This window comes from Ambystoma mexicanum, chromosome 10, assembly GCF_040938575.1.
Source record: "Ambystoma mexicanum isolate Mex_15411 chromosome 10, UKY_AmexF1_1, whole genome shotgun sequence".
Lineage (NCBI taxonomy): Eukaryota > Metazoa > Chordata > Amphibia > Caudata > Ambystomatidae > Ambystoma > Ambystoma mexicanum.
The window spans coordinates 1,524,057,764-1,524,085,442 of record NC_090932.1 but is presented as its reverse complement, the minus strand read 5'-3'; the positions used below and the strand labels follow the sequence as shown (position 1 = coordinate 1,524,085,442).

Below are 27,679 nucleotides of genomic sequence, written 5' to 3'. Positions count from 1 at the left end.
AGTCAAAGAACTATATATATATATATATATGTAGCCAATGTGATCCATCGGTTTTGAAAACCTGAAATGTACCTTTTGAAAAGCCCTAGTCCTACGGTGCGCGATTTGATGCTTCGACTTCGAATCATCCAGCTGCCGCTTTCAGTGGTCAAGGGCCCACAATTACAAATTCCCCATGGACTCAGGTGGTGTAGGATCTGTACGTTTAGTCACATTCTTGAAACTGCTAAGCATGTGCTTACAGTGTGCGTGGCTTTGGGTTCTGTGATTCTGTGTATATGTGTATTCTCGGGACTTTTGTGCGTAAATATGACTCGATGAAATCCACGGATTTCTGGTGCTATTGCTTAACTTCGGACTCATTGCACTTGCCACTTTATCGCCTATAGTGACATATAGAAAAATTGCTTAACTCTTAGTGGGCTTATTTGCACCAAAATTGTGATGCGACTGGGGCCTGGGATTTTGTAGGGTTTACATGGATTTTAGCAGCCAAGAACAATTTAGATGGAATTCATATGTAATGAGTTTGTATTGAAAAATGTAAATTATGTATTGTTTTGTAAAAGTTCAAATTGAACTGTATGCACATTTAAAAAAACGATTTATTTAAATAGGGGGAATTTGCATATTTGTTGGTCATTCTGAAAACCCGGCTGGATTTGACTCTGCGCTGGATTGACATGGGAATACTGTATGGTGCTTCCTGTCCTGTTGCAAAGATTGAACATGATCTTGTGGAGAGAAATATTCACATCCCTGCAGGCATCTCTGACCTACTCGCCTCCCACCTCTATACCCCTTCCCTCCCCATGCCCCTCCCAGAATCCTCTCACTACCCATATCTCTCTCTGTACAATGCTCTGTTGCTTGTCAGCTGGGTTTGGGCTTCAGACAACCCCACACGCGCATACATGAAATGTGTGTTGAGAAAAAACAAAGCAACAATGAATTTAGTAAAACAAATGTCTGTGCCCTGCAAAAAAGATCAAAATAGTAGGAATGGAAGCTGGCAGGATAGCTCTGTGTGTTAGCGCGCATGCACGGCCTATGATAATTGCCTTTGCTTCTGATGAGGATGACTCGCCCTGTTATTCTGTGGTGGATCCAATGAGTATCATTGGGTTGAATGCTTGTAGGAGGGCAAGATTAGTAGCATGCACTATGTGAAGAACAGGTTGTTCCTAATATGTGTCTGCATGCTCCAGGGGGTTCGGCTGCTTTCCGCTGCTTGCGTATTCACGCGTGAGCACAGCTTGGAATAGACATGGAAGTGTTTTATAATGGCGCAATCCCATAGGAAAACGTTCCATGAATCAGGCGCGCTGCGCCCCAAGCATGCCCACTCAGGATATCTTTATCCCTTGTGGCTGGTGGCAACTCAGCTGCCGACCTGCTTGACAACCCTGAGTTCTTCTGGAGCCTGGCTCGCTTGGCCGCCTGCTTGGTACAAGAAGCCTGGGCTGCTTGATATGATATGATATGGCATTTATAACGCGCCTATACACAAGTGTTTCAAGGCGCGACGAGGCAAGGGAGGGGAACAAAGGGAGGACTGACAACGATCCTACTAGGCCAGGTGTCATTCAGATCGCGCAAGTGCATGGGAGGGGGAAAGGGGAAAGTGCGGGGAAGGTGGGAGAGACAGTGCAGTGCATGGCAAAGATGATAACAATAAGTAAGTAGCTGCCAGCATGTGGCAAGTGCATGGATAAGGTTTGCCAGGAGGGCGGTGCAGGTGTGAGACGCTGGCGTGGGAGGGTCCTGGTCCTGAGATCAGAGGGTGTCCAGGTAGCCAGTGCAGTTCCAGTTACAGCTAGAAGGTCAGCAGAGGAGAGGAGGAGAATTGAATTGGCATTCTGAAAGGTAAAATCCTAGCAGGTTCTTGGGATATTATTAACAATTAATAGGTAGGAGAAAAATGAACATCCCTTGAGATTATTTGCATGGTTTGTGGAGGAAAAAATGGTTGGAATACACACGGCCTTATTGTGAGTTTGGTGGCAATTCAGTGTTAAATCCTAGGAATTACCACCAACCACGTTACCGTTACTGCCACTCGGCCCTTTGTATTTACCATAGGTTTACGAGGGTAAAGGCCCAAAATGTCACCCTCACAATTGCGACAGCCGAAATGCCCTTTATACCACATATATATGTAGGGATATATGTAGGGGGGTATGGCATATTATAGTATTATACAGGGGTTGCGGGGGTCCTCCCCCGCATATCTATGTGGTGTAAAGGGGGTTTAATAAAAAAAGTCAGCATTTTCAGCCGTCACAATTGTGTGTGGTCACAGTGATCACATAGATCCGATTACGAGTGGTGGCACAGTGGTGTTAGTCCCCATTTTGGGGTACATAGGGCATCATGAGGACTTGTTTGCAATTACCGCCCAATTTTCGGCTGTAAAGTGGAGATGATTTACCTCCAGCTTCCCCTTATTGCTGAAACTCGTACTATGGTGGTGTGGTAATGTGGCGGTAAAGAGTCAGTAACTGATTTACCACCATGTTACTGTTCATTGTACCTTTATTAGACTAACTCATAACTTAGCATGTCAACTTTCAAGCCCAATTTGACTCTTGTCCAGGCTGGAATCTCCCGCATTGGTCTTGGAAGCGGGCTCTCAAAAATACAGGGAAGCTGAAGAAAGGCATCTTTTATGGAAGACCTTGGGTTGAGTTTTTGCTTTAAAAAAAAAAGAAAATTCGTTCTTTTTGGCTCCTTCCAAAAACCCAACTGAATGTTAGTATTCGATCCCTTGATGACCAGCCATAAGCGGGCCCAGGCAGCTCCTGCTGAGGACAATGCATCCCTCATCATTCTCTATTGTGGCCCCTGCTCCCGCAGAAGTGGGTCTCTATAGCTGCTGAATGGCCCTCTGCTACGTGAAACAACTTCAGACACCCCTGGCGTTTCAACCAGCAGACCTTTGCATGCTGGAATGTGTAGTTCAGTATTTCCCATTGTGTTTTCATGCCAAATGCTGGTTGCTAAATAGGCGATATCAGCAGATCACATACTGTCGGCAAGATTCCATGGCTCACCCTGGTTATTCCATAGCACACTCCCATCTGATTCGGGATCCACTCATTGGGGCGTCATTATAGGTTTGCCGGTATCTTGGCGGAAAATCCACCAGGATATCGGCCAACGTACCTACAGTTTCCGCCGCCTGATATCCCGGTTTTATTGCGATATGACAGGTAGCGGAAAGGGCGGTAAATCCCCATTGCGTGGATCCCTATAGGACTCCATGGGGGGTTTTGCCAGTATTTTTGGCACCGGCAGTACCGGTTCCGAACATAACAGCTGTTTTATGCTGGTGGGGCCTGAGTTACCTCCAGCTCTTGGCTGGAGGTACGTCTGGTTACCCTCACGGCATACTTGTACTCAACCGGTCCGGGAAAGTGCTGGTATTTGGAGATACCAGCACTTTATTACCAGAGCGGTAGGGTTACAATGAGGCCCATTATACTGAAAAGAAAGGCTATCGTTGGGGAAACAATATTTTTTTTCTCCCACTATCCAGTACTTTTTCCACATAGTCTAGGACTTGAGAGTTTGTTTATATGATAATAGCAGTCTTCGAATATGTTTAGATTGCAGACATGTAGGAGAAAAATAGTGTTGGTCCCTATGGCGTATTTCTGGGGAAGTAATGACTCGGAACCCCGGATTCCTGCTCAATTCTCCTTTCTACCCGTGTCATATGCCACTTCCAACTTTGTGTGCCTTTGCCTCCCCCCCCAGTTACTACGTTCTCAATCCCATTCAATCAGGTTTAATACGGCAATAATTGATTTGTTAAAGTGTAAAATGAATTTGACTGAATACTATGTCAAAGTAAACGTTAGGGTTTCTTGTGAAATACCGGTGCGTTCCTGTACATAGCAGGATATATAACGGTTCAGATTGTGTTCACTCCTCGCCGTCTTAACCTTACCTACACTTCTGTCCCAAATAGCCTCCCTTCATAGAGGCCTCACACGTTGCAATATCTCTAGCTACATTTCCCAACCAGAACGGCCTTTTTCCGCTCAGTGGTGAGCTGCTGGTGATTTCTCATCTTTGCAACTTATGTTCGGCCTATGTTTGTACGCCATCACACATCTGGAATTGATGGTAGATGATGGGGAGCAATTCCTGGGGATCCTCGGTTGATCTGGTCCTAGTCAGTCTGAACCCCCAATCTCTCATGGGATCCTCCTGGTGAAGAGAAACTCAGACATAAGCTTGTCAGCATGTAGGAGCACGGCGGTGAAGAGGGCTCAGGTCCTCTATTTGGATACAGGCTGAATCCGGGCTAAATCATCCGGTCGCATGTTAATGCCTCAGTGGAGCACAATATTAACCCTGATAGTAATTGTTGTTATTATTTTTTAATGTATCTCAGAGAATCAGTAGTAGACTAGAGCTTAGGCCGTTATCACACAGAATGCAGAGTTGAGAACTATGTTTCCATTTTGTAAGTGTCTCTTGACCAATGGTGATCTCTTCTTTCTAATTCATTTCAGAGGAAGTCTGTTGGAAGAAGCAGCTGACTCATGACTCGCAGTGTCTGGGTTGCTCCGATCAGCACCAACATTTAGAAGAAGGGGGATCCTTGCTGCACCAACTGCTGCCATGTCTGGATCCACGCAGCCCGTGACGCAGAGCCGGCGTGCCACCGAGGCGCGCTACCCACCCCACGCCATGTCCTACCCAATCCAGATCCCGCGAGCACATGCGGTAAGCACTGTTCCTCGCCCCAACTCAGTGCATGGTCTTGTGTTGGATAATAACCAGAGCAGTTTTCGTATAACCAGACAGAAATTGGATGAAAGGCCAACTTTTTTTTAGAAAAAAAATATTCAAGTGTTGCACGGTAGTGACCTACCACCTTTCACACTTGCAATTAATAAATGGGCACACACATACTTCAGAACAAGCAATAGATCACTGGTTTTAAACGGAATCATTGCGACGGTAAAAATGCAGAATCCTAAAATGTTGGAATTCGAAATGCACATTTACCCGTAATTCTATGGGGGTGGTAGGGTTTTAGACTCATAAAACATATAAGGGGAGTATGGGGGCAGTGCTGGGGGGTCTCCCCCCCCCACATATGATTGTGTGGAAATGTTTGGGGAAAAAATCTCGACATTTTGGAATTTTTGATTATGGGTTCCCAGTGATCACATAGATCCGTTATAAACCCTGAGTTATCTCGCCCACCTATCGAGCCAATATGAGAGAGATTGAATGATGGCACCTATATAAACACTGGGTTTTCTCGCCCACCTATCCAGCCAGTATGAGAGAGATTGAATGATGGCACCTATATAAACACTCGGTTATCTCGCCCACCTATCAGGCCAGTATGAGAGAGATTGAACGATGGCACCTATATAAACACTCAGTTATCTCGCTAACTTATCGAGCCAGTATGAGAGAGATTGAATGATGGCACCTATATAAACACTTGGTTATCTCGCCCACCTATCGAGCCAAAATGAGAGAGTGAATGATGGCACCTATATAAACACTCAGCTATCTCACCCACCTATCGAGCCAATATGAGAGAGATTGAATGATGGCACCTATATAAACACTTGGTTATCTCGGCCATCTATCAAGCCAATATGAGAGAGATTGAATGATGGCACCTATATAAACACTTGATTATCTCGCCCACCTATCGAGCCAATATGAGAGCGATTGAATGATGGCACCTATATAAACACTCGGTTATCTTGCCCACCTATCGAGCCAATATGAGAGAGATTGAATGATGGCAGAGATTGAATGATGGCACCTATATAAACACTCGGTTATCTCGCCCACCAATCGAGCCAATATGAGAGAGATTGAATGATGGCACCTATATAAACACTTGATTATTCTCGCCCACCTATCGAGCCAATATGAGAGAGATTCAATGATGGCACCTATATAAACACTCGGTTATCTCGCCCACCTATCCAGCCAGTATGAGAGAGATTGAATGATGGCACCTATATAAACACTTGATTATCTCGCCCACCTATCGAGCCAATATGAGAGCGATTGAATGATGGCACCTATATAAACACTTGGTTATCTTGCCCACCTATCGAGCCAATATGAGAGAGATTGAATGATGGCAGAGATTGAATGATGGCACCTATATAAACACTCGGTTATCTCGCCCACCAATCGAGCCAATATGAGAGAGATTGAATGATGGCACCTATATAAACACTTGATTATCTCGCCCACCTATCGAGCCAATATGAGAGAGATTGAATGATGGCACCTATATAAACACTTGGTTATCTCGCCCAACTATCCAGCCAGTATGAGAGAGATTGAATGATGGCACCTATATAAACACTGGGTTTTCTCACCCACCTATCCAGCCAGTATGAGAGAGATTGAATGATGGCACCTATATAAACACTCGGTTATCTCGCCCACCTATCCAGCTAGTATGAGAGAGATTGAATGATGGCACCTATATAAACACTCAGTTATCTCGCCCACTTATCGAGCCAGTATGAGAGAGATTGAATGATGGCACCTATATAAACACTTGGTTATCTCGCCCACCTATCGAGCCAAAATGAGAGAGTGAATGATGGCACCTATATAAACACTCAGCTATCTCAACCACCTATCGAGCCAATATGAGAGAGATTGAATGATGGCACCTATATAAACACTTGGTTATCTCGCCCATCTATCAAGCCAATATGAGAGAGATTGAATGATGGCACCTATATAAACACTTGATTATCTCGCCCACCTATCGAGCCAATATGAGAGCGATTGAATGATGGCACCTATATAAACACTTGGTTATCTTGCACACCTATCGAGCCAATATGAGAGAGATTGAATGATGGCAGAGATTGAATGAAGGCACCTATATAAACACTCGGTTATCTCGCCCACCAATCGAGCCAATATGAGAGAGATTGAATGATGGCACCTATATAAACACTCGGTTATCTCGCCCACCTATCCAGCCAGTATGAGAGAGATTGAATGATGGCACCTATATAAACACTGGGTTTTCTCGCCCACCTATAGAGATAGTATGAGAGAGATTGAATGATGGCACCTATATAAACACTCGGTTATCTCGCCCACCTATCGAGCCAGTATGAGAGAGATTGAATGATGGCACCTATATAAACACTCAGCTATCTCGCCCACCTATCCAGCCAGTATGAGAGAGATTGAATGATGGCACCTATATAAACACTGGGTTTTCTCGCCCACCTATCGAGCCAGTATGAGAGAGAATGAATGATGGCACTTAAATAAACACTCGGTTATCTCGCCCACCTATCCAGCCAGTATGAGAGAGATTGAATGATGGCACCTATATAAACACTCGGTTATCTCGTCCACCTATCGAGCCAATATGAGAGAGATTGAATGATGGCACCTATATAAACACTGGGTTTTCTCGCCCACCTATCAAGCCAGTATGAGAGAGATTGAATGATGGCACCTATATAAACACTGGGTTTTCTCGCCCACCTATCCAGCCAGTATGAGAGAGAATGAATGATGGCACCTAAATAAACACTTGGTTATCTCGCCCACCTATCCAGCCAGTATGAGAGAGATTGAATGATGGCACCTATATAAACACTCGGTTATCGAGCCAATATGAGAGAGATTGAATGATGGCACCTATATAAACACTGGGTTTTCTCGCCCACCTATCGAGCCAGTATGAGAGAGATTGAATGATGGCACCTATATAAACACTCAGTTATCCCGCCCACCTATCCAGCCAGTATTAGAGAGATTGAATGATGGCACCTATATAAACACTCAGCTATCTCGCCCACCTATCCAGCCAGTATGAGAGAGATTGAATGATGGCACCTATATAAACACTTGGTTATCTCGCCCACCTATCGAGCCAGTATGAGAGAGATTGAATGATGGCACCTATATAAATACTCAGCTATCTCGCCCACCTATCGAGCCAGTGTGAGAGAGATTGAATGATGGCACCTATATAAACACTCAGCTATCTCGCCCACCTATCCAGCCAGTGTGAGAGAGATTGAATGATGGCACCTATATAAACACTGGGTTTTCTCGCCCACCTATCCAGCCAGTATGAGAGAGATTGAATGATGGCACCTATATAAACACTCGGTTATCTCGCCCACCTATCCAGCCAGTATGAGAGAGATTGAATGATGGCACCTATATAAACACTCGGTTATCTCGCCCACCTATCCAGCCAGTATGAGAGAGATTGAATGATGGCACCTATATAAACACTGGGTTTTCTCGCCCACCTATCCAGCCAGTATGAGAGAGAGTGAATGGTGGCACCTATGTAGACCTTTATACTGCAACAGCCGCCATAGATGACGACAGAGAGCTCAATGTGGGGGACTACAGCTTCCATCAAAAGATTTTAAAACAGGCGGTTTCTTTGATATTTGTGGGCAAGGATGTCTAGGTTTTAGTATCTAGTCCCTGAAAACCAGCACCCACCCTCGGGAGAAAGCAGTCGTTGAAGTGGGCGGGAGCAGTTGGGAGTGGCGCTCCTCTACTTTAAAAAAAAAGTTTTACTGTTCCTATACTTTTATTTTAAAAAGAAACCATTGCACAATGGTTTTGTTTTAAAATAAAAGTGTAGGTAGAAGTTGAAACGTTCACTTTCAGTGCACTGCTCTCAACGCTCCCTTAAAAAGCAGGCATATGTGTTTGTGGGTTTGTAGTGTGCGTGGGAGAGGGCATGGTAATGGGGTTTGTGGGGAGTGGGTGCAGGCCAGCAGGAAACATAGTTCCGCTACTTGTTTTCGTACACTTCAACCACTGGGTGAAAGGCATGGTTTCAGGCAAGGGCGGCCCTAGGATTTGCTGGGCCAATTGCAGCAAGCACGGGGCCTCTTAATTTGCATGTGATAACATCACAGGAGGTGACATCACAGGACGCGACATCACAGGATAATGACCACTACGTATATAGGTAGCAGCGAAAACATGGTCGTCCGAGAGGAGAATTTCCAATAGCTACACTAGCAAAGTATAAAAGGTGCCCACCTTTTGAGCCCAACAATTTATAATGAAATATTCCAAAGAAAACAAAATCCAAACATGAGACGTGCACTTTAACTGCACTTTTATGTGTTCTTGCGGATAAGCGCCTGCATTGGAAACATGACAACCTGTTGTGAAATCCTAGTAGTTGAACACTTGAGAAAGCACACTTTTTTTTAATGCTGGCCTCAAAAACACAGAACCGGGTTTACGTCTACCCGCTGAAAAAAGTGGGCGGGCCCTGTCCACCCACATGTATCGACTTGTGCCCTGAAAATCAGTAGAGGGCCAGAACCTGAGAAAATATCCCCTCCAGTCTCCAGGATGACAACCTCTCTTGTCCCATCCTGGGTAAATATTCATGGCCAACTTGCATGCTTCATAGATAATGTGAGGACAATGTTATATTTTACTTAAACGCTTTTTGGCTTGGGAAATATGAACATGAGGAAATAAGGCAAATAGCTAAAAATGTTTTGTGCAATATGTTTAATTGTGCTGGAGGAAGGCACAGATTTTAGGCAGCTAACTGCTGCTTTGCATGTGCTTTCAAATTAAAAATGCCCCTTTGTAGTTCTTAACACAACAATGGTCTCTTAAATAGGCCATCAGTAGTAAATTGCACCCCCTTTAACTCTCTGCTTAAAGAAAGAAAGTGATCAGCGGTGCTTATGAGGCCTGCAGCTTGTACTGGGCCTCTGGGAGGGGGTGGGGCAGGTGTCTCTCCAGAGTCACAGCAGGAGGTTGACAGGTGACAAGGTTGCCTCCCCAGAAGAAACAAAAGGGAGCCAAACCTGAGGGACAGCAGCCGCTTTTGAAAAAGATATTGCGCAACCTTCCCCGTCATCCTGCGGGCTGCAGCGTGTGTCACTGATGCGCTCAGAGTGGACTGCAGCAAGCTTAGGGACTCTTGAGCAGTCAACGGCTCCCTCGGCGCGGGTGCTTAGCAGCCGCGGGGCCAAGTCCAGCCGCACAGGCTGCACGCGCCAACTTGATTGGACGTCAGGAAGTCAGAGGTAGATACCCAGGTCTGCCTGTGCTTTTCTATGTCCCTGGTCCATGGAGTCAGAAAGAGGCGAGGTGTCAGTCGGTTCATAAGTCATAGGGCCCTTGTAATTCAATCAAAGTTATTCTAGGAGGAGCTTTTTTTGTGTCCCACTTTCACATACAATGTGATGATAGTTCAAGAGTGTGCCACAAAGTCAGGCTTAGAAAGAGAAAACATGTGTTCTGGTGATGTGAAGATCGTGATGTTTGCTGCATTGTGTTTGAACGTCCACGTTGTATGTCTGCCAACGCTGGTGGTCTGAGTTGATATTTTCTTGTCCTATTGTCAGAATTATTCAGTTCAGCGATATTTGACCCTCTCTTTTCCCCCACGCGCCCCCCACATAATCATGCCAATGGTGCAATACCAGCGGTCTCGTCTCTCCAGTGCCACGCATAGCCCACCTGTGCAATTCACCAGGGCAAGCTGTGCGCTGTCCTACAGTTGCGAAATTACATGCACAGCTCATCCTCCACCCCACCACCCCACCACAGCATAGGGCACAGCCCATCCTCCACCCCACCACCCCACCACAGCATAGGGCACAGCCCATCCTCCACCCCACCACAGCATAGGGCACAGCTCATCCTCCACCCCACCACCCCACCACAGCATAGGGCACAGCTCATCCTCCACCCCACCACCCCACCACAGCATAGGGCACAGCCCATCCTCCACCCCACCACCCCACCACAGCATAGGGCACATAGACATACACAGCGAGGAGCTAGGGTGACAAGGACAGACACTGTGATGAACATGGGGCACAAGCACTGTGAGAAGCATGGGGCACATGCAGTGGCAGTGTGATGAGCACGGGGCAAATGAGCAGACACTGGTGAGCGTGGGTCACATACAGTGGCAATGTGATGAGCATAGGGCAAATGAGCAGACATTGGTGCATGCGGGACACATGCAGAGACACTGTGATGAACATGGGGCACAAGCACTGTGAGAAGCATGGGGCACATGCAGTGGCAGTGTGATGAGCATGGGGCAAATGAGCAGACACTGGTGAGCGCGGGTCACATAGGGCAAATGACCAGACACTAGTGAGCGCGGGTCACATGCAGTGGCAATGTGATGAGCATGGGGCAAATGCGCAGACACTGGTGAGTGCGGGGCACATGCAGTGGCAATGTGATGAGCATGGGGCAAATGCGCAGACACTGGTGAGCGCGGGTCACATAGGGCAAATGAGCAGACACTGGTGCGCGCGGGACACATGCAGAGACAATGTGATGAGCATGGGGCAAATGCACAGACACTGTTAGGAGCATGGGGCACATGAGCAGACACTGTGAGCAGCACAGGGCAGATGGGGGGTACATGGTGGGTCACCGAGGAGCATGGGGCCCATGTGCAGAAACCGTGATGAGCTTGGTACTCATGCACAGACGCTGTGATGAGCTCTGGGCACATAACAGTGTGAGACGCATGAGGCACACGTGCAAACATTGTGAAGAGCCCTGGGCACATGAAGCAGACAGTGTGAGGGGCTTGGTGCACATGGACAGTGTGACGAATCAACTTTCGGGGCACCAGAGGTCCTGGGATAAATATCGGTTTCTAGACCATCAATCAGTCCCACACCTCTAGTACACCAGAAGGGATCCGAACAGATTGGAAACACAAGCAAATTATAAACCTCCTTGTCCAATTTTGGTAACGTGGACGGAACGGCAATCTTATCTCGGCAAGGTTGTGGATCGTTGGTTAGTTGCAACACAGCGAAAATACAATTATTACCCAATGATAAAAGGCACTGTCCAGTCAAGGTTGTGTACAAATAGCACCTTTATTGTTATCACAACAGATAGTTCTAGGAGACTGCAAAATACAACCCACCCTGAAAAGGAATGCAGAGGACAGGCAGTTTCAAGAAGGAAATAGGATGCACTCTGGATACTGACAGCAGGGTAGATGGTAAAATAATTAATCTCAATAGTTCAAGGATACTTGGTTTCAGCACAAAGGGGGCAATGGGTCGTAAAATGTCACTAGGGGCCTTTAGAGAAGGACCAGGGGTCAGAACCACAATGTTCCTTGTGCTTGTAGAAGTTCTTGGTGCTCGACAGGGTCAAGTTGGTTTCAGGGCTCTTTGCAGCTTCTGCGACAGAGTTCAAGATGGGTGACAGCTGCAGGAATCAGGCGATTTGGCGAGTGAGGCTGGATGGACGGATGCAGGCTGGCCTACACGGCAGCTCGGGTTCAGGGATCGCTGTCTCAGTGCTGGTCGGCCGGTCTGAAGCACTGGTCGAGGTGTCTCAAATGGCGTTAGTGACATACGGCGTAACAACAGTCAGCGGTGCAGTTAGTCGCAGCTCGAGGGGCTCGACTGACTCGAAAATGTCCTTTAAATCAGACCTTGGTAGATGCTTCTTGATGCACTCCTCCTAGCTTCTTCACTGGGCTTGTGACGTCCTTTAAGGTGGACGGCCCAACGCTGAGGAGAGTGGTGCAGGCAGCTGTCTTGTCCTTAGTTTGGTTCAGAAATTCTCTGGCACTTGCCACATAGGAAGCTTGCTGCAGAGTCTAGCAGGGCACACTGCGTGCTGGCTGGGTACTGGTACTGAAGCTGCCGGAGGGTCCTCTGGATTCATTATCTCTCTCTGTACCCTGGGAGATGTTTAGGCGAGGGATCTTGCTTCCCTCTTGGATGTCCTGGCCTTCCTTCACTGGTGGAAGATGTAAGCAGACTGTACCTTTAGCCAGGGTCCAATGCTGAGTTCTTCTTGCTACTCTTTGCAAAGTCTTCAGATTATCTGCACAAAGAAGGGATCAGCCATCTTTTAAAGCCAAATGGGCTACAGCGATTGGTGTAGGCTAAGCCTACTTTAATGAACCAATCCTGGGTCCCCACCAACAATCTTCTGTATGCATGAGGTCATAACCAGAGTGCTTTGCAACAGAAAAGGTAAAGGCGTGGAAACATGTAATTCTAAGTTCCACCCATCCTTAAAGTCCGGATTAAAGTCACAGGTCTCCCTTGAAGCTGGGGCGAGAACAGACTTTCTGTTTCCATCAATCGACATACTCGTACCTTCTGAATGGGGTCCACTTGCACGGGTTGCCTACTGTAGACACATAGTCCCAGACATAACAGGTCACTGCCCTTGATAATGAGAGGGGACAGCTGGCTTCAGGTTGACACAGTGCATATCAAAGGCTGTTGTGCTTTCCTGTCTCTTTTGTTAGTCCTGCGACCAGGCCTCCTGAGGACCTGCTTGAATTAACGCTGATTAGTGTGCGAAGCTGCCACCAGCAGCTAAAAAAGGACAGGTGGATCCATGGAGCCTTTGTTAGTTCATTAGGCTGGTCATGGCAGGAGGAAGGTTTTGCCTTCCCCATTCTGAGATGCATTGTTGTACTCTTGGCTGTTATATTCCAACTAAATATGACAGGGGGACGGCACCAGTAGGCTCTGTCTACCAAGAGTACACAGGTCTATGTGAATGTCATGTGTTGAGCATAGGAAAATGTGTGCGGATTAGTCCCACTCATTTCCCGGAGGTTGATCTACCATCATTGAATTTCATTTAAAATTTCAAAAAACCTAGGCGAGCGCACACCCACCATGCGTATGGTCGTATTACTCACAGACTGGCAGGGTAAGAAGGGCTTTTAGAGTGGGAAGCTTAGAACACAGGGAGACATTGGCTTTGTACCACTTCATTTTGTACAGCGTGCGCACACCATTAGTTGTATAGAAACAGCAAATAATACATGCCATACAATTCCCTCCACCCACATACCTACATGTCTACTTCCCCCCTCTGAATTTATTTTATATTGTTATGTTGACAAGTCACAAATGCACCATTACAAGACATACACTGAGCAATATTACGGTTCAGCATAACCTGTGAGAGCTGCAGAAAGTGAGGTGGACAGGCTTGGCACCCTGAAGGTTTGCCACCTGAGCAGAATTTCCCCAAAGTGGCCGGTATTTCTAGGCACAGGGGAAAACAATAAAGAATGTTGTATTACAGCCGGCGGCTGGCAAACTTTCAGCATGGAAATATATGAGATGTTCCAGAGTGTTAGGATCGTTTCACTGCAACAAATCATGTATGTGCCCACCAAACATTGTGTGCCCAGTAGAATCACTTGGCACGCAGCAGACAAATATGTGTACTCCACAGGTTCTCCAACCGCAGCACCACTCAGCCTTTCATGGGGTGACAATACAATGCGGGTGGACACACATTTCTTCCGACAACTTATACAGTCTGCCGATGGTTAACCTATTAAGCCTGCTGATTGTTACGCATCCAACCACTTTCCACATTGCAAGCTCAGGATTACCATGCTGGCAGGTACCATTGCAAGCTCAGGATTACCACACTGGCAGGTACCAGCAAAGGTGAATTTATACAGTCTGCTGATTGATTGTTATGCATCCAACCACTTTCCGCATTGCAAGCTCAGGATTACCATGCTGGCAGGTACCATTGCAAGATCAGGATTACCACACTGGCAGGTACCAGCAAAGGTGAATTTATACAGTCTGCTGATCGTTACGCATCCAACCACTTTCCACATTGCAAGCTTGTCTGCTGATTCTTATTTTATTTTGAATGCAATGTTATGTGAATGTCCATTTGGAAATAATACAGATGCACGAAATGTCCACCAGTCTGTAATGATGTATTCAGTGCCAGACAATGGGCAATGAATTACGCTCTCTTACCATGGAACATGCTCCGTCCCCACTGACACACACCACCACACTCATTTGAGGAGCTGTGTGTCCCTACAAGTACCCAGGGGTCACGTCCTAAAAATAAAAAGCGGGGGGACTCATTAGCATACCAATTGAATGTGGCATCGCCAGTAATTCGCATATCAAGGTGCCCCCTGAAGTGGAGGGACGCCGTCCACCTGTGTGTACTCTCGACTTGAGCCCTGCAAGTACCCCGACCCCTTACTAGACCCTATCAGTCATGAACTCACACTGATTCTTGCACATCACTTCACCCATCCCAGACTAAACGGTAATAATAGGAAGACCTGTGAGGTCGCTGATCCCTGATAGGACTAACCCCCACAAACCTGAAATGGAAGCGGATGGGGATTGCTGGTTTCCCACCCGTGCCAGGATAGTCTCATCACCACCCCTAAACTGGGCATCATGACTTGTCATCACAGCCCAGGAATTCAGTGATCAAGTGAGAAGATCATCAGTGTCACGAGATTTTGTAAATGCCAGAGGTACACCATCTTGTAAATGCCAGAGGTACACCATCTATTTATTTATTTATTTATTTATTTATTTATTTATTACATTTATTACACGCCCAAACCCTGAGGTATCCCGGCGGGGTTACAGACAGTTTGTTAAAAGCAAGTAGATATATGTAGTTTCATTTATAGATACACTTTACAACAAGGCATGTTATTTACAGTAAGCAATAAGCCAGCAGTTTAAGCAGGAAGTTATATACAGTAAGTGAGGCATCGGATATGTCAGTATTGGTTAAATAACCAGGTTTTTTACCGTTTTTTAAAGCCAGGTAGGGTTTCCTCTTATTTGATACTGAGCGAGATGGTGTTCCAATGTTTAGGAGATAGATGTTGGAAGCTACTCCCTCCCGCTCTGGTGTTCTTGAAACGGGGCAAATCTAGTAGGAGTTGGTTATTGGATCTTGGGGATCTGGTAGCTTCTTTTTTGGTCGATGGCTTTGTTCAAGTAAATGGGCGCTTTGTTGTGGTGGCATTTAAATATGATGCATAGAGTTTTGAAGAGGATTCTGGCTTTGACGGGAAGCCAATGAGCATCTCTTCTGGTTTTGGAAATGTGATCAGATTTTTTCATTCCTAGTGCAGCCTGTAAAGCCTTGTTTTGAATTAGTTGGAGTTTATTGAGATTGCTGACGTTGGTCCCGAGAAGTAACACATTACAATAGTCCAGTTTGGATAATATCAGCGCTCTAGCCAATGTGATGCAGTTGGTTGGGGTCAGGAATTGGTGGCTTAGCGCTATTGGTTTGGCAGTGTAGGACGATGAGGAGGATAGTGTGTTGATATGTTTAGTCACAGATAGGTTGGCGTCCAGAAACACTCCAAGGGTTTGTACTTGCTTTGCCCAGCTTGTAATTGGCCGGTTTCAACAGTGCAGTTCACACTGCACCAGCTAGACATATATCATGCTGCCAGAAAGTGGTCATAGCAGTTTCACGATTCCCTCAGAGAAGTGACATGCCAGTCTTACACTGGAACAAAGGTTACATTTCAGTTTCAGTGGTGTCATTCCTGTCCCCCCATGTAAGGCACATTGCCACGCCATGTCATTGTCCACAGAAAACGACCTTGCAGGTATTAAATTGCCCCCAGGAAATGACTTTACCAGATTCACATTGCCTCCAGAAATGAGTCTGCCCGTTTTACGTTTACCCCTAGAAAGACGTGACCATGAGATGTTTCAGTGCCACCAGAACATGATTATGCCAGTTTCTCATGGTCCCATACCCTTGTATTGCCCAACCACACATGGGGTAGTGCCCTTGCCACCCCACCGCTCTTGTTTCCTGCACACACCACCAGGAGATGGGCCTGATACAGCTTCAGTATCAGAGCGTGCAGCACCTTGAAGCCAACACTGCTGATCCGAGGCTGAGGCGCCTCCTCTAATCATTGGTGTCCCGCGCAGTGGGCGCTGGGAAAACTCCCCCATTGTGGACGAACTGGCACTAGTATTTTCGAAGATTTTAAACTGAAACATGAAATGCAAATAGAAAGCACCCCTAGAGTTCTAGGTTGTCGGCTAACCCCAATGCATGAGGGTGACCTTCATCAATGTGCACATAGCATGCCAGTATTTGTAGGACAATTAAACAGAACATTCTACCCTCATTGAATGGAATGTTCTAATAGCAATAATAGCGCCCACCTTGGGCCATTACAATGTGGTAATGTCCTTTGGCCCTTGGTAAAGGCCCCTGCTTAGTTTGGACCTACTACGTGGGTCCGAGGGACGCTACTCCCTGTTAGTGGCCCTCACAATGCAGCATTATGGCTTAAATGATAATGATGTGTTATTTATATAGCGCCTTAATCCGAAGCGCTTTACAGAGCACATATTTACATACCACCCAACTGAAATTGGTACTCATTTATCGACCTCGGAAGGATGAAAGGCTGAGTTGGCCTGCCGGGATTCGAACCTGTGACCTGCAGATCACGCTCAGACCGCAGCAGCGAGCGCTCAAAATGGTGAGCAACGAACTATAGGTTGAGGCAATGGATTTGGCAAAACATACAGGAGTGGGAGAATGGGGGCCCTCTTGTTGACAGCTAGTTTTCTCAGCTCTGTGTGAACCTCTCTTACTTAAATCTATGCCAGAGCAAAAAGATGCGAATGTCCAGTTTATACAAGATGACAAGGGAATTTGTCTCATTCATTATCCAGGAAAGTATCGGCTGGCCCCCGCCCAACCCTAGCATCCGGCCCTCCCACTAATCACTGGCAGCCTAACTCCAGCCTGGTGCTTGGCAGCGCCCGGCACTACCACTCTGCGCAGGGCCACCCGGTGTTACACGCACAAATGTTTTCAATTCTTTCCTTAGTGCGTTCGACATCCAGACCCTGAAACATGTCCCAGCTGTTCTGAGCCAGACTCCAGCGTAAGCATCAGCCTTCAAGGTTGGATGGATTTGACCCAGGTGGGGCTGGCGGCTCCAGGAAGACAGCTTGATAATGAATGCGGGGGCGGAGTTGAGAGCCGTGATGATTAACGCGCCTCTCCCCCAGCCTGGGTCTCGCCATTCCTGGGAAGATAGGAGATACACCGTGTTTAGAAGACCTTGCACCACAGAGCACTTGATTTCTTTGCTTCATGCATGGTTGATTCTCGCGCTCAGTGGTCAAAGTGTACAAAAAGTAATGGCGCTAACCCCCGCTCCCCCACCAGGGACGGCGTCAGGGCCTTTCAACCTTGTCAAATAAAAGGGGCCTCGACCCTCAGTTGGGCCCACCAGCACCTGCCCCCATGTTGTCAGTCAGCACTCAGTAGTCTGGAAACACACTAATATATTAATTTCTGTATTTTCGTTCTGGGGCTTAAAATGTGCGCTTTGCAGCGCTCGCATTATAAGCTGTGTTTTCCCTTCCATGGGGCTATATAGAATGATAACCTCATTGCCTTTTAACACTGGATCCTCCACATCAGCCACTAGCTGACAAAGAAGGGTTTAGAGCTCTTCAGTGGGCATTTAGTGCTCGCTGGCCGTCTCGTGACAATCGGCAGCTGTTAACCTTATCTGTGTCGCTATTGTAATGTATGCACCCCACGGGTGCCTCAGACTGTTTCCGCTCTAAGCAGGGGGCCCCAACCATCATGTTGAAATGGGACCCCACAGATCTTCAGCCGGGCCTCCCTCCCTCCCAATAAGGCCACATTCAATGCTCACACATCGTGCCTACGTAAGCGTTGACAACTGTCGATAAAGGGGCGAGGGCTGCTTGCACCTGGCCGGAAGCATGGCTGCCTGTCAAGTGGGGTCTTCTACAGATTGGGCCACCAGCACAGGCTGCCAAGGTGGCAAGATCTGAAGCATGGCCCCTTCGTAAGGGGTGTGTCGCTCCCTCATCAGTGCCATCACCTGTCCCAGAGCGTGAGGCAGCTCTACTGACCCGTGAGTGGTGGGAAGGATGTATAGGACATCCCTAGGACTCTAGGATTATTATGCATACTAGCGGGAAATGGTGTTCCCCGTCAGCACTGCGAGACTCAAACGCAAACCTCTGGCGCTAACTCCCCCCTAAAAACCAGCACACCTGCATGCAGTTAAGGAAGGCCGCTTCAGCAACAAAATCCACACCCACCATCCAGGAACCATACTCTGCGATAAAAAGTAGGGCAGCGAGTTCCTATTGGTTGGAAACATGGGGGAACGTCGTACCCCATAGTTCCCACCCACTTCGACCACTACTCGGGCTAGAATGTTTGTACAATTCCATTTCATAGCTGACAACTGGCCCCTTGTTACCTTTTTCAAGTCCTGGTTTTATAGTCAACATCTTGTTGCACGCAGAGACATGTAAGGCCCTACGTAGGAAACACTAAAGAAATGCCACCTAAGCTCGCAACACTTATAACATTGGATCAATTTCATTGTTTTATTGTATTGTACAGAAAGCGGAGCTAGCTCCAGAACAGCGGAGCGCTGTACAGGGTGTGGGTAGCCAGCGTATGGACTGGCATATTTTAACAGTAGCGGATTCCTTGCAAATTTCGCTTTCCCAGAGCATAAGATTTTTAAAGGAAGGTTTATTACCCCCTTTAAATTACGTTTTTCCCCGATTTTGTGTGTGTTTTGGACCACACTAAAAACACAAGTTTGTTGAAAAAACGAAATTTCGAACTGAATTTACTGAACGGTAAATCCCTGATGCCACAAGCAGGATCCATCCCCATTACTTCATTCCAAGGTATTAGGACCTCAGATTGGATCACTATACCCAAGCCTACTAGTGCAGTTAGGAACCTTGCCTCCACTACTTTGCGGTGCATTCACTGATCATATTTTAGGTTCTTAATAAGAACTAGGCACTAGCTAACACGCAAGTGTCCGAGATTATGCTACAATGGATCAATCCCTATTAGTTATTGCCTTGAGGACGACGAATGGTCGAAACACGTGTCGGCTGTGACCACAATAAATCACCATTCACACCTTTGGATATCATAGCATTTCAACTACTACTAAGGACTTGAACTTTAGAATACTGAGTCTTCTGCGCAGTATAACTGCACATACTATACGCTTGTGTCAATCACCTAAACATCCTGGGTTTTTCAAGAAGTACATACATTAATCTCACATTAAGCTTTATATGGCGCAGAGAATTTGTAGGGCCCGATTTGTGAAGCGGTGTGTTAATTAGCCTCATATGAAGCCGCTGTCAAAGCAACGATGTATATGGTGACCCCAGAGAGCTCCCACTATCTCACATGTTGTGCCACGTGTACCCATGGAGATGCAGCCTCATATAGTGTCTGATATCAAGGGATCGAGGTGTGTGGCACGCAGGTGTGGCACTCTGGCTGGACCCGTCCCTCTCCAGCTTCCCTAACCCTACCCCCCACATTGCTCTTTCTCACACCATCACTTTGCACGCAGAAGCGCAGACCACATATACTTTGGCAAACCCAGGATCTATCCTAGGGAAGTTTAAGCACATCCAATCCCGCCAGGATCCCTACCACATAGGACGGCTTGAGCACATCTCATGCCCATCACGCAACTTCTCACATTCCTGAGTACAGCTCACGGGTAGCACCAATCGGCCAGCTTGAATATGCCTCTAGAGTTCACGACGTCTCTGCCCTACGCTACTATTTTCTGCACAGCCTGTCATTTCACGTAGAGAAGTCGATCCACATGCCCCAACTCTACACAACCACGCCCCAACCGCTTACCTACATGATACTGTGTGCTTCCTGCTCCTACGTTCGCCAACTCCCTCTCGACCCACCCTCTCATCTTCCCACCACAGGCCCAATTCCGGAAATGCAGGCATGGGCACGATATGCAGTACACTTCGACAAACATCAGTGCCAAAAGACCATACCCATGGAAGCGGGTGAGGTTTAAAAGCACTTGATAGCCCGGGCTGTATAAGTGCTGTATCCATGCAGGAAAGCTCCAGAGATCTGGGTGCAACTTTTTTAAGGAGCCTTGAATTCCAGAAGGGTTGACTCAGCCCTTGGCCCTTTAAAGACTGATAAACTAAGCAGCGTTGCATTCGATGATATCTCATGCTGTTCTGCCGCTCATAGAGGCATGAGGCATGCAGCGCTGTGCAAACATGCAACAGTGTTGCAGTATTCTGGGATGGAGACGCTGCATCTGATAGGTTGAGGCTTTAGGAAAATAGGGCGAACCTTCTAAATGTGCCTGTAGCATTGACAGTGCTCCTCTTCTTCCAGATGCACACCTATGCACCGCCCTTTTAAATAGCAACCAATCGTATGTTAATTTTAACTTGCCGAGCCTGCTTTTGCTCGGATATTATAGGCTCTCCTACCTTCTCCTCACTGGACCCCGTAAGAGCCTGTGTCGACTTCAAAACTCTTGATCTCATCCATAGAGTCTCCTGGAACACCGGCCGTGCTTACCTGGAGGCCGGGAGGATAGCTCAGGGGGTAACGCGCTTAGAAACTGGTCCCCGGAATTAAGCACATTATAAAAGAACTATCATACTACCTTTCTTCCAGGCTCTTAGCTTTTCAAGTGCTACTTCCAAGGTAGTCGTGACCTTTTCTAAAATAAGCAGGGCAGTGGAACTCTAGTTGTTGCTTGGCAACCCTCTGGAATCTTCTCCCGTTTGCCGTCAGATCTGAGGATGATCACCTTTTGGACTGAAACGAGGAGAAAACCTTCATCTTCTAAAAAATCGTTTGCCCTGGTAGACTCAACAATCTCATTCAATTTAGGATTTCTCCCTGGCATCTGCAGTTCCCGGTGACCTGACATCACCCCGATAGCCCCTAATGACTCGTGATGCATTTGCCCATTTTTCTTTCTATTCTTTCCACAATCCTCTGATCCCGCGGTTTTTATTGCACTTATTTCCCTCTGTGCCGCGCTTCCAGCACTTCCAATGTCTGTCAAGAGGACTTTTCTGTATTTAAAGGTTCCCGTTATTACGTGAGATTAGCCAGTGTAACATGGTACGCTACAGATGTCTCTGGCCTACCCTCTGGGACCCCTCTCTCTTGGTTTGTGACAAAGAGGTTCTTGGTTTAGCTTTCGGGATGGAAAAAAACAGTTCAAGAGGGATTTTTTAAAAAAGCTCCTGGAAATTATAGTGATCTAGTCTCTGTGTATAATCAGTTCTCTGGCATTGGTCTTAACCAGTCTTTGGGGTTTATCCCTCTGAGGCTGAATTTCCTCCCTGGTATTTTTGAAAGCTCAGTCACTCACAATCTTGGAGGAGTGTAAGCGTTTCTCACACTTCTTTCTGTGCTTTGTGGACCAAAAGGTATTCTGGTTTATACCTGTCCTTCTTCTGTTCAACTCTACTCCTTCTGGCTCCGGGGAGGCAGATTTCTCCTTCATCTCGAGGACCCGTGCGTGCTTAGGCGTTCAGCATAGGCGGGATGGTTAGGTCGGGCTTTATAGCTCCTGCTCCAGCCTCGAAGTGGCCACCAAGGGACTGGCTGCAAAGGTCTGTCTGGATGCTGGTTCAATGGTCTTGTCTTCTCTCACTCTGGAGATATACCCAGCCTTTTCCACCTCCTCAATGATCCGCAATGGTCTAGTAAGCAGAAGGGACTCTACTTCTTCCTTCTGACCTGCCACTTGTTTCCAGATCCTTTCCACCTCGCTGCCGTTTCACCATATGCTTCTGCATCCACTCTCCCTTCCTATAGGGCATGTCCCCTCCTCTGTCCCTACCTCAAGCACCTGTTCTTCGTCTCCCTGACTGCTTGTCATCTTCTCTGCACTGCCCTCCTCCGAATGTTCATCAGTCACCTCCTTGCCTCTAGTGGTCCACCTTCCTCCTTTAAACTCCTGCATTCTCACTCAACCGTATCCCTTCTATGTTGTTCCAAATTTAGCAACGGTGTGGAAGCCCCACTACTGAGAACGAGTATGAGTCCTATGCCCTGTTCTATGGAATTTCTTCCACCCAGGAAAGACTACAACCACATTTTAGCTCACTGTACCCTTCACAGAGGAGAAATATGCATTTGTTTATCAGGCCGGTCCCACCCACAAGGGCAGACCAGCACCAAAATGCCAGGCAATTCTCCCCTGAACAGGAGTACCATCAGTAACCCCAGACACTCTAAAATTAGAGGGACATGTTACGTAGAGAAACGGGCACCCGTTATAATATGTTATATTATGCCAATGGGTCTGACCTGAGAGAGAGAGCGAGAGAGAGAGAGAGAGAGAGAGAGAGAGAGAGCGAGAGATTGGTCTGGTTTGCTGCAACATGGCATTCATTTTGAATATTTATACTGTTCCCATCACCACCATAGTGGTCTTATGGCACTGAGGTTTGTCCGATAGTTTGGCCCCTTCCTGGGGTAAACCAGACCTATATCTGTGGGGGAAAGTAAGGGTGGCCTGATTCCTCTTAGTGTGCGCTATAAAAGAACTTATTTAGTTAGTTAGGTGTCAAAAAATTCAGTCATTCTTCAATACTAAGTGCCACCCATCTTCCTGTCTGTTGTGGATCAAAGGGTCCCTCTGGGTAATGGAGCTCTCTGTGGTTCCTGATTAAAGCAGCAGCTCTCCCTTGAAGTTGCAGTGAGACCAGACTTTCTGGCTCTGTCAAACTACATACCCGTACCTTCTGAATGGGGTCTCCCTGCGGGGATGACTACTGTAAACACGCAGTCCCAGACATGACATTTCACCATCAATCGATACTGAGGGCGGGTGCTGGCATCAGGTTGACAAAGTGCTTATAAAAGGGTGTTGGGGTTTCATGTCTCCTTTGTTAGCCTCTGCAGCCAGGCCCCATGTGGGCCTGTTTGAATTAAACTCTGATTAGTATGTGCAGGCTGTCACCAGCAACAGGGCTCAACAAAATGACAGGGCCGATCCATGGTGCCCTTTTTAGTTAATTAGGCTGGCTATGGCACAGGGAAAGTTTGGCCCTCCCCTTCTGAGATGACATGGTTTACTCCTAGCTGTCATATCCAAACTAAATATGACGGGGGGACTGCGCCTTTAGGCTGTGTCCAGCCAGAGTACACAGGTCTATGCGCATGTCATGTGGTGAGCATAGAAAAATGTGTGCGGATTAGCCCCACACATTTTCCAGAGGATGATCTACCATCATTAAATTTCATTTAAAATGTCAAAAAAGCCCACGTGAGTGCACATCCACCGTGCAGTTAGTAGAATTCCTCACACTGGTGCCATTATAAATGCAGAACTGTAGGTACCAGAATGCAAAGAAAATAGACAATCTGGACTGGAGGGGTAGCCCAAGTGCGACATTGAAGAACCTCGCTGTCTGTAGTGCGCAGGCTGTAGTGGAGAGTGCAATTAAACTGCAGCGATTTGATAACAGAAACGGTGCTAACCATGTCCTGATTGATTAGCATGTGGCGCATCCTGTACTGTGTTTGGTTTTGCATTCTGGTAATTGTTGTTTTACTTTTCCATTATACCTGGGAGGCTGCAAGGGGAAGAGTCAGGCCTGGATGTAGAATGGGGAACTTAAAGAATCTGTAACTGCTGCTCATGTTTGTGTTATCAAGGGATAGTCACCTGCTTTTATACTTGTTTGAACGGGTGTGGAACTTGTTAAGGTTCTATGGGCCTCATAAGAAGTTGGGCGGTATCCCGGCGGTAAATGCACCAGGATACCTCCCAACGCAAATAGCGTTACCGCAGCCCGATCCTGCACTATTAGCGCCTGATCCCGAGTTGCGGCTAGGCTGTTACTCCCCATTTTATTGTGTCCATAGGACTCTATGGGGCAGTATCGGCGCAATTATTGCGGCACAAATTACGTTGCGGTACTTGCACCCTAAATGGGCAGAAAGTGGTCAGATTTACCTCCAGCTCAAAACTGGAGGTAAATCTCTAACTTTCCGTCCAAAATTGGAATTGTCCGGAGTGGTAATGCCACGGTAACGCTATTACCGCTGCTTTTTTACCGCTCTGCCCAACGCGTGATGAGGCCCATGTCAATAAAATGTGCTATGCCTCAAAAAAGTACACTTTGTAGTGTGTAAATCGAGCAAACCACATTGAAAATGTTTAAAGGAATGTGCCTTTCCTTCGCATATTCATCAATCCACTCTAGGCTGTGGAGGGTATTTGGCTGTAAAATTCAGAGGGCGCATTGGAGTCTTAACAGCACGAACATGAGAACGTTTCAGAAGGCTGTGGACCTTCCCACATGGAAGGAGCCCTGCAGATGAGCATGCCCCTAGGACCAGTGCTTCCACCATTTGCTGCATGCAGAGGGGCCCTAGACTGGCAGGCAAGCAGTGCATGATTACTGCATGGCGCAGAACAGAAACCAGGAAAAAGGCCTCCGAGAGCGCAGCAGGAAGCTGTGAGGGAGGAACCTCAGCCATCACTGCCCCTGCCACCTGGAGAAAGGGGCAACAGGTGACCTGTCCCTGAGCAGACACTTGCTGCCAAGACTCTCTGAGAGAGAGGGGTGGCTCCTTTCACTAGTTGAGGAGGGCAGTTCCTCTTCAGCCCCTCTGGGGGTTTCCCCTATGCCCAAGAGATGCAATATGCATGCCCCGTCCAGCTGTCTACAAGGAGACACAACTTGATTTCCGTTATGTTCATCTATCTCCGTCCATCTCTTTTATTTTATTTTTTAGCCTATCCAACTTTGAACTTAGGCAACATAAGCAGAATGATCTCTGCAGGTCTGAGCTTTCCCTTTTGTTTAAAGTTTGTATCTGAAAGATAACAAGGCACCATGCCATGATCAGGGAGCTGATATCATAGAGGCCAAGCCTCTGCTAATATTTGTGTTGCCTGGCTTCCAAGCACCCAGGCCAAGCTCTGGATTCGATTCCTCCGCCTTGGCTTAGAACAGAATGTGTGCTACCTCCTCTTCAGCTCATTCTGGCAGTCTTGTAACACCTTACCATGCTCCACTGAAGGATAAGACTTGGGCAAGATAAAGAGGCGTGCAATCGTTGCTTTTAAAAAGACAACAGGCAACAACAAGGAAACAGATTCAATAAATAGGCCAGCAGGCAAAGCCACCCGCTTAACCCTACCTGCAAGGAAAACGTTTTATTAAACTGGACAGCAGGCAAAGACAGCAGCTAAACACACGACATCAAGAAAAGAGGTTCAGTGTCCAGGGCAGCAAGCAAAGAAAGTCGCTAAAGACAATCTGTAATGAAAGAAATTCAATAAACAGGGCAGCAGGCAAAGACGTCTACTAGACAGCGCCTGCAAGGAGAGTCAATCAAAGGGACAGCAGGCAATGCGCTGAACACCAACAACAAGAAAACAGATCCAGTATACAGGACTAAAGGTAAAGACATCCATTAAACACTCTCTGCAAAGACAGAGAGACAGCAGGCAAAGAAGTTCCAAGAACAAGATATCAGGGAAAAGCATCTGCCAAACACTGCAGTAAGTTAAGAGGATAGTAGGCAAAACATCTTCTAGACTGAAACCATCTAGAAACTACCTGCAATGACAGATATGTAATAAACAGTACAGCAGGCAAGAACATCTGCTAAAAATGTACATCAAGTAAAGACATGAAGGAGGGATGCAGGGTTAGGAAGGCAGAGAAAAAGCAGGGAGAGATCTACACACATGAACAGTATGAAGAACCTATAATGAACAGGCACAACAAGGAAGGGCAGGCAATAAACAGTGGAAAAGGGGAAAGACATCTGATGAACTGACACAGGGGGGACAGACACGCAATAAACAGGCATAGCAGGTAATGACACATGTTGAGCAGGAGCAGCAGGCACAGGTGGGCAATGCACAGTGGAACAGGGAAGGTTGTTCAATAAATAGGGAGATCAGGGAATGTGAAAGTGACGAAAGAAGTCTAATGAATGGGACAGCAGAGGAAGACATCCAGAACGACCTGCAATAACTAAGGGTGGCAGAGCTGGACATGCATAACCTGCCGCGAGGTTGAGGTTCTTTCATACTGCGCCAGCTGCCACGGTAGTGGCCTGCCAGCGCTGAGGTTTATCTTGGAGATGGCGGAGCTCGTCGGACCTCGGGCTTGCCCTGATCAAAGCTAGTTCTCTGGCCTGAGCCTCCTCTCGGGTCAGTGCCTGCCTAAAGCATGGGCCGGCCACGAGCCCCACCTGCTGCCCCACCCACGGCAAATTTGGAGGTGGTGGGCACTGCTTACCAACCCTTTGTACTCCTGCGGCGCTCGCTCCCCTCTCCGTATCCCGTGCATCCAGCCTTCCCCACACTATTAAAAAAAACACTGGCGCTGTGCCTGCCCCAAAGTGCCACCATCCCCCTTTCCCTGCCCAAGCCCCCCTCGACTGTGCCATCCCCAAAACATCAGCGTTGTTTTCGGTGATGGCCGATTTGGCACGGCCGATTGGCTGCAGATCCCCTTTTGGCGTGCTCATTTCGGCCGACCAGTTCGCCGCTGGGATGTTTTGGCACCAGGATTTTTGGGCGCGGGTATTGGCTGCATTGTGAGCAACGAGTTGCTGTGTGGACATTTAAGCCAAAAGTGTGCTAGGAAAAATCAACCAATCCAGCCCTTTGCTGAGTGGCAAAAGCTCCCTCAGGGAGGTAAAACGCCTTTGTTCTGAGACATGCACAGCCTTGCTGTGTGAGATGCACAGGTCATCCTCACTAACACGTGGTAGATACTCTTAGTGGGGTGCCCATTGTGTTTCTTCCCCATCATATCTGCATTCTACAACTCTTAACAGACTGTGATGTATGCGTGGGCAGTAGTAGTAGCAGTGCCTTGCGGTGCAAAAATTGGACTATGTGCACCATGCAGGGTTGGGGACACTTTCAAATGCGTGAACAGGGGCCCAATGGGCCCTCGCTATGTCTCTGTGTGTGCTGTGTACTCATGGCCTACCCAAATAGCACTCATTTTTCAAATGAGCCGCATTGTAGCAGTCTTTTCCG

General features: G+C 47.3%; 1 protein-coding gene across 5 annotated transcripts in view; it reads left to right on the top strand.

The window, feature by feature from the left end:
* NCOR2 (nuclear receptor corepressor 2) overlaps positions 1-27,679 on the top strand; it is a 2,813,293-nt gene that overhangs the window by 361,809 nt on the left and 2,423,805 nt on the right. For all 5 annotated transcript variants that reach the window (XM_069619703.1, XM_069619702.1, XM_069619704.1 and 2 more), the window contains exon 2: positions 4,524-4,737. In XM_069619703.1, the coding sequence (XP_069475804.1) occupies positions 4,633-4,737 (105 nt within the window). In that variant the 5' untranslated portion in view covers positions 4,524-4,632. The remainder of the gene's footprint in view (positions 1-4,523; positions 4,738-27,679) is intronic.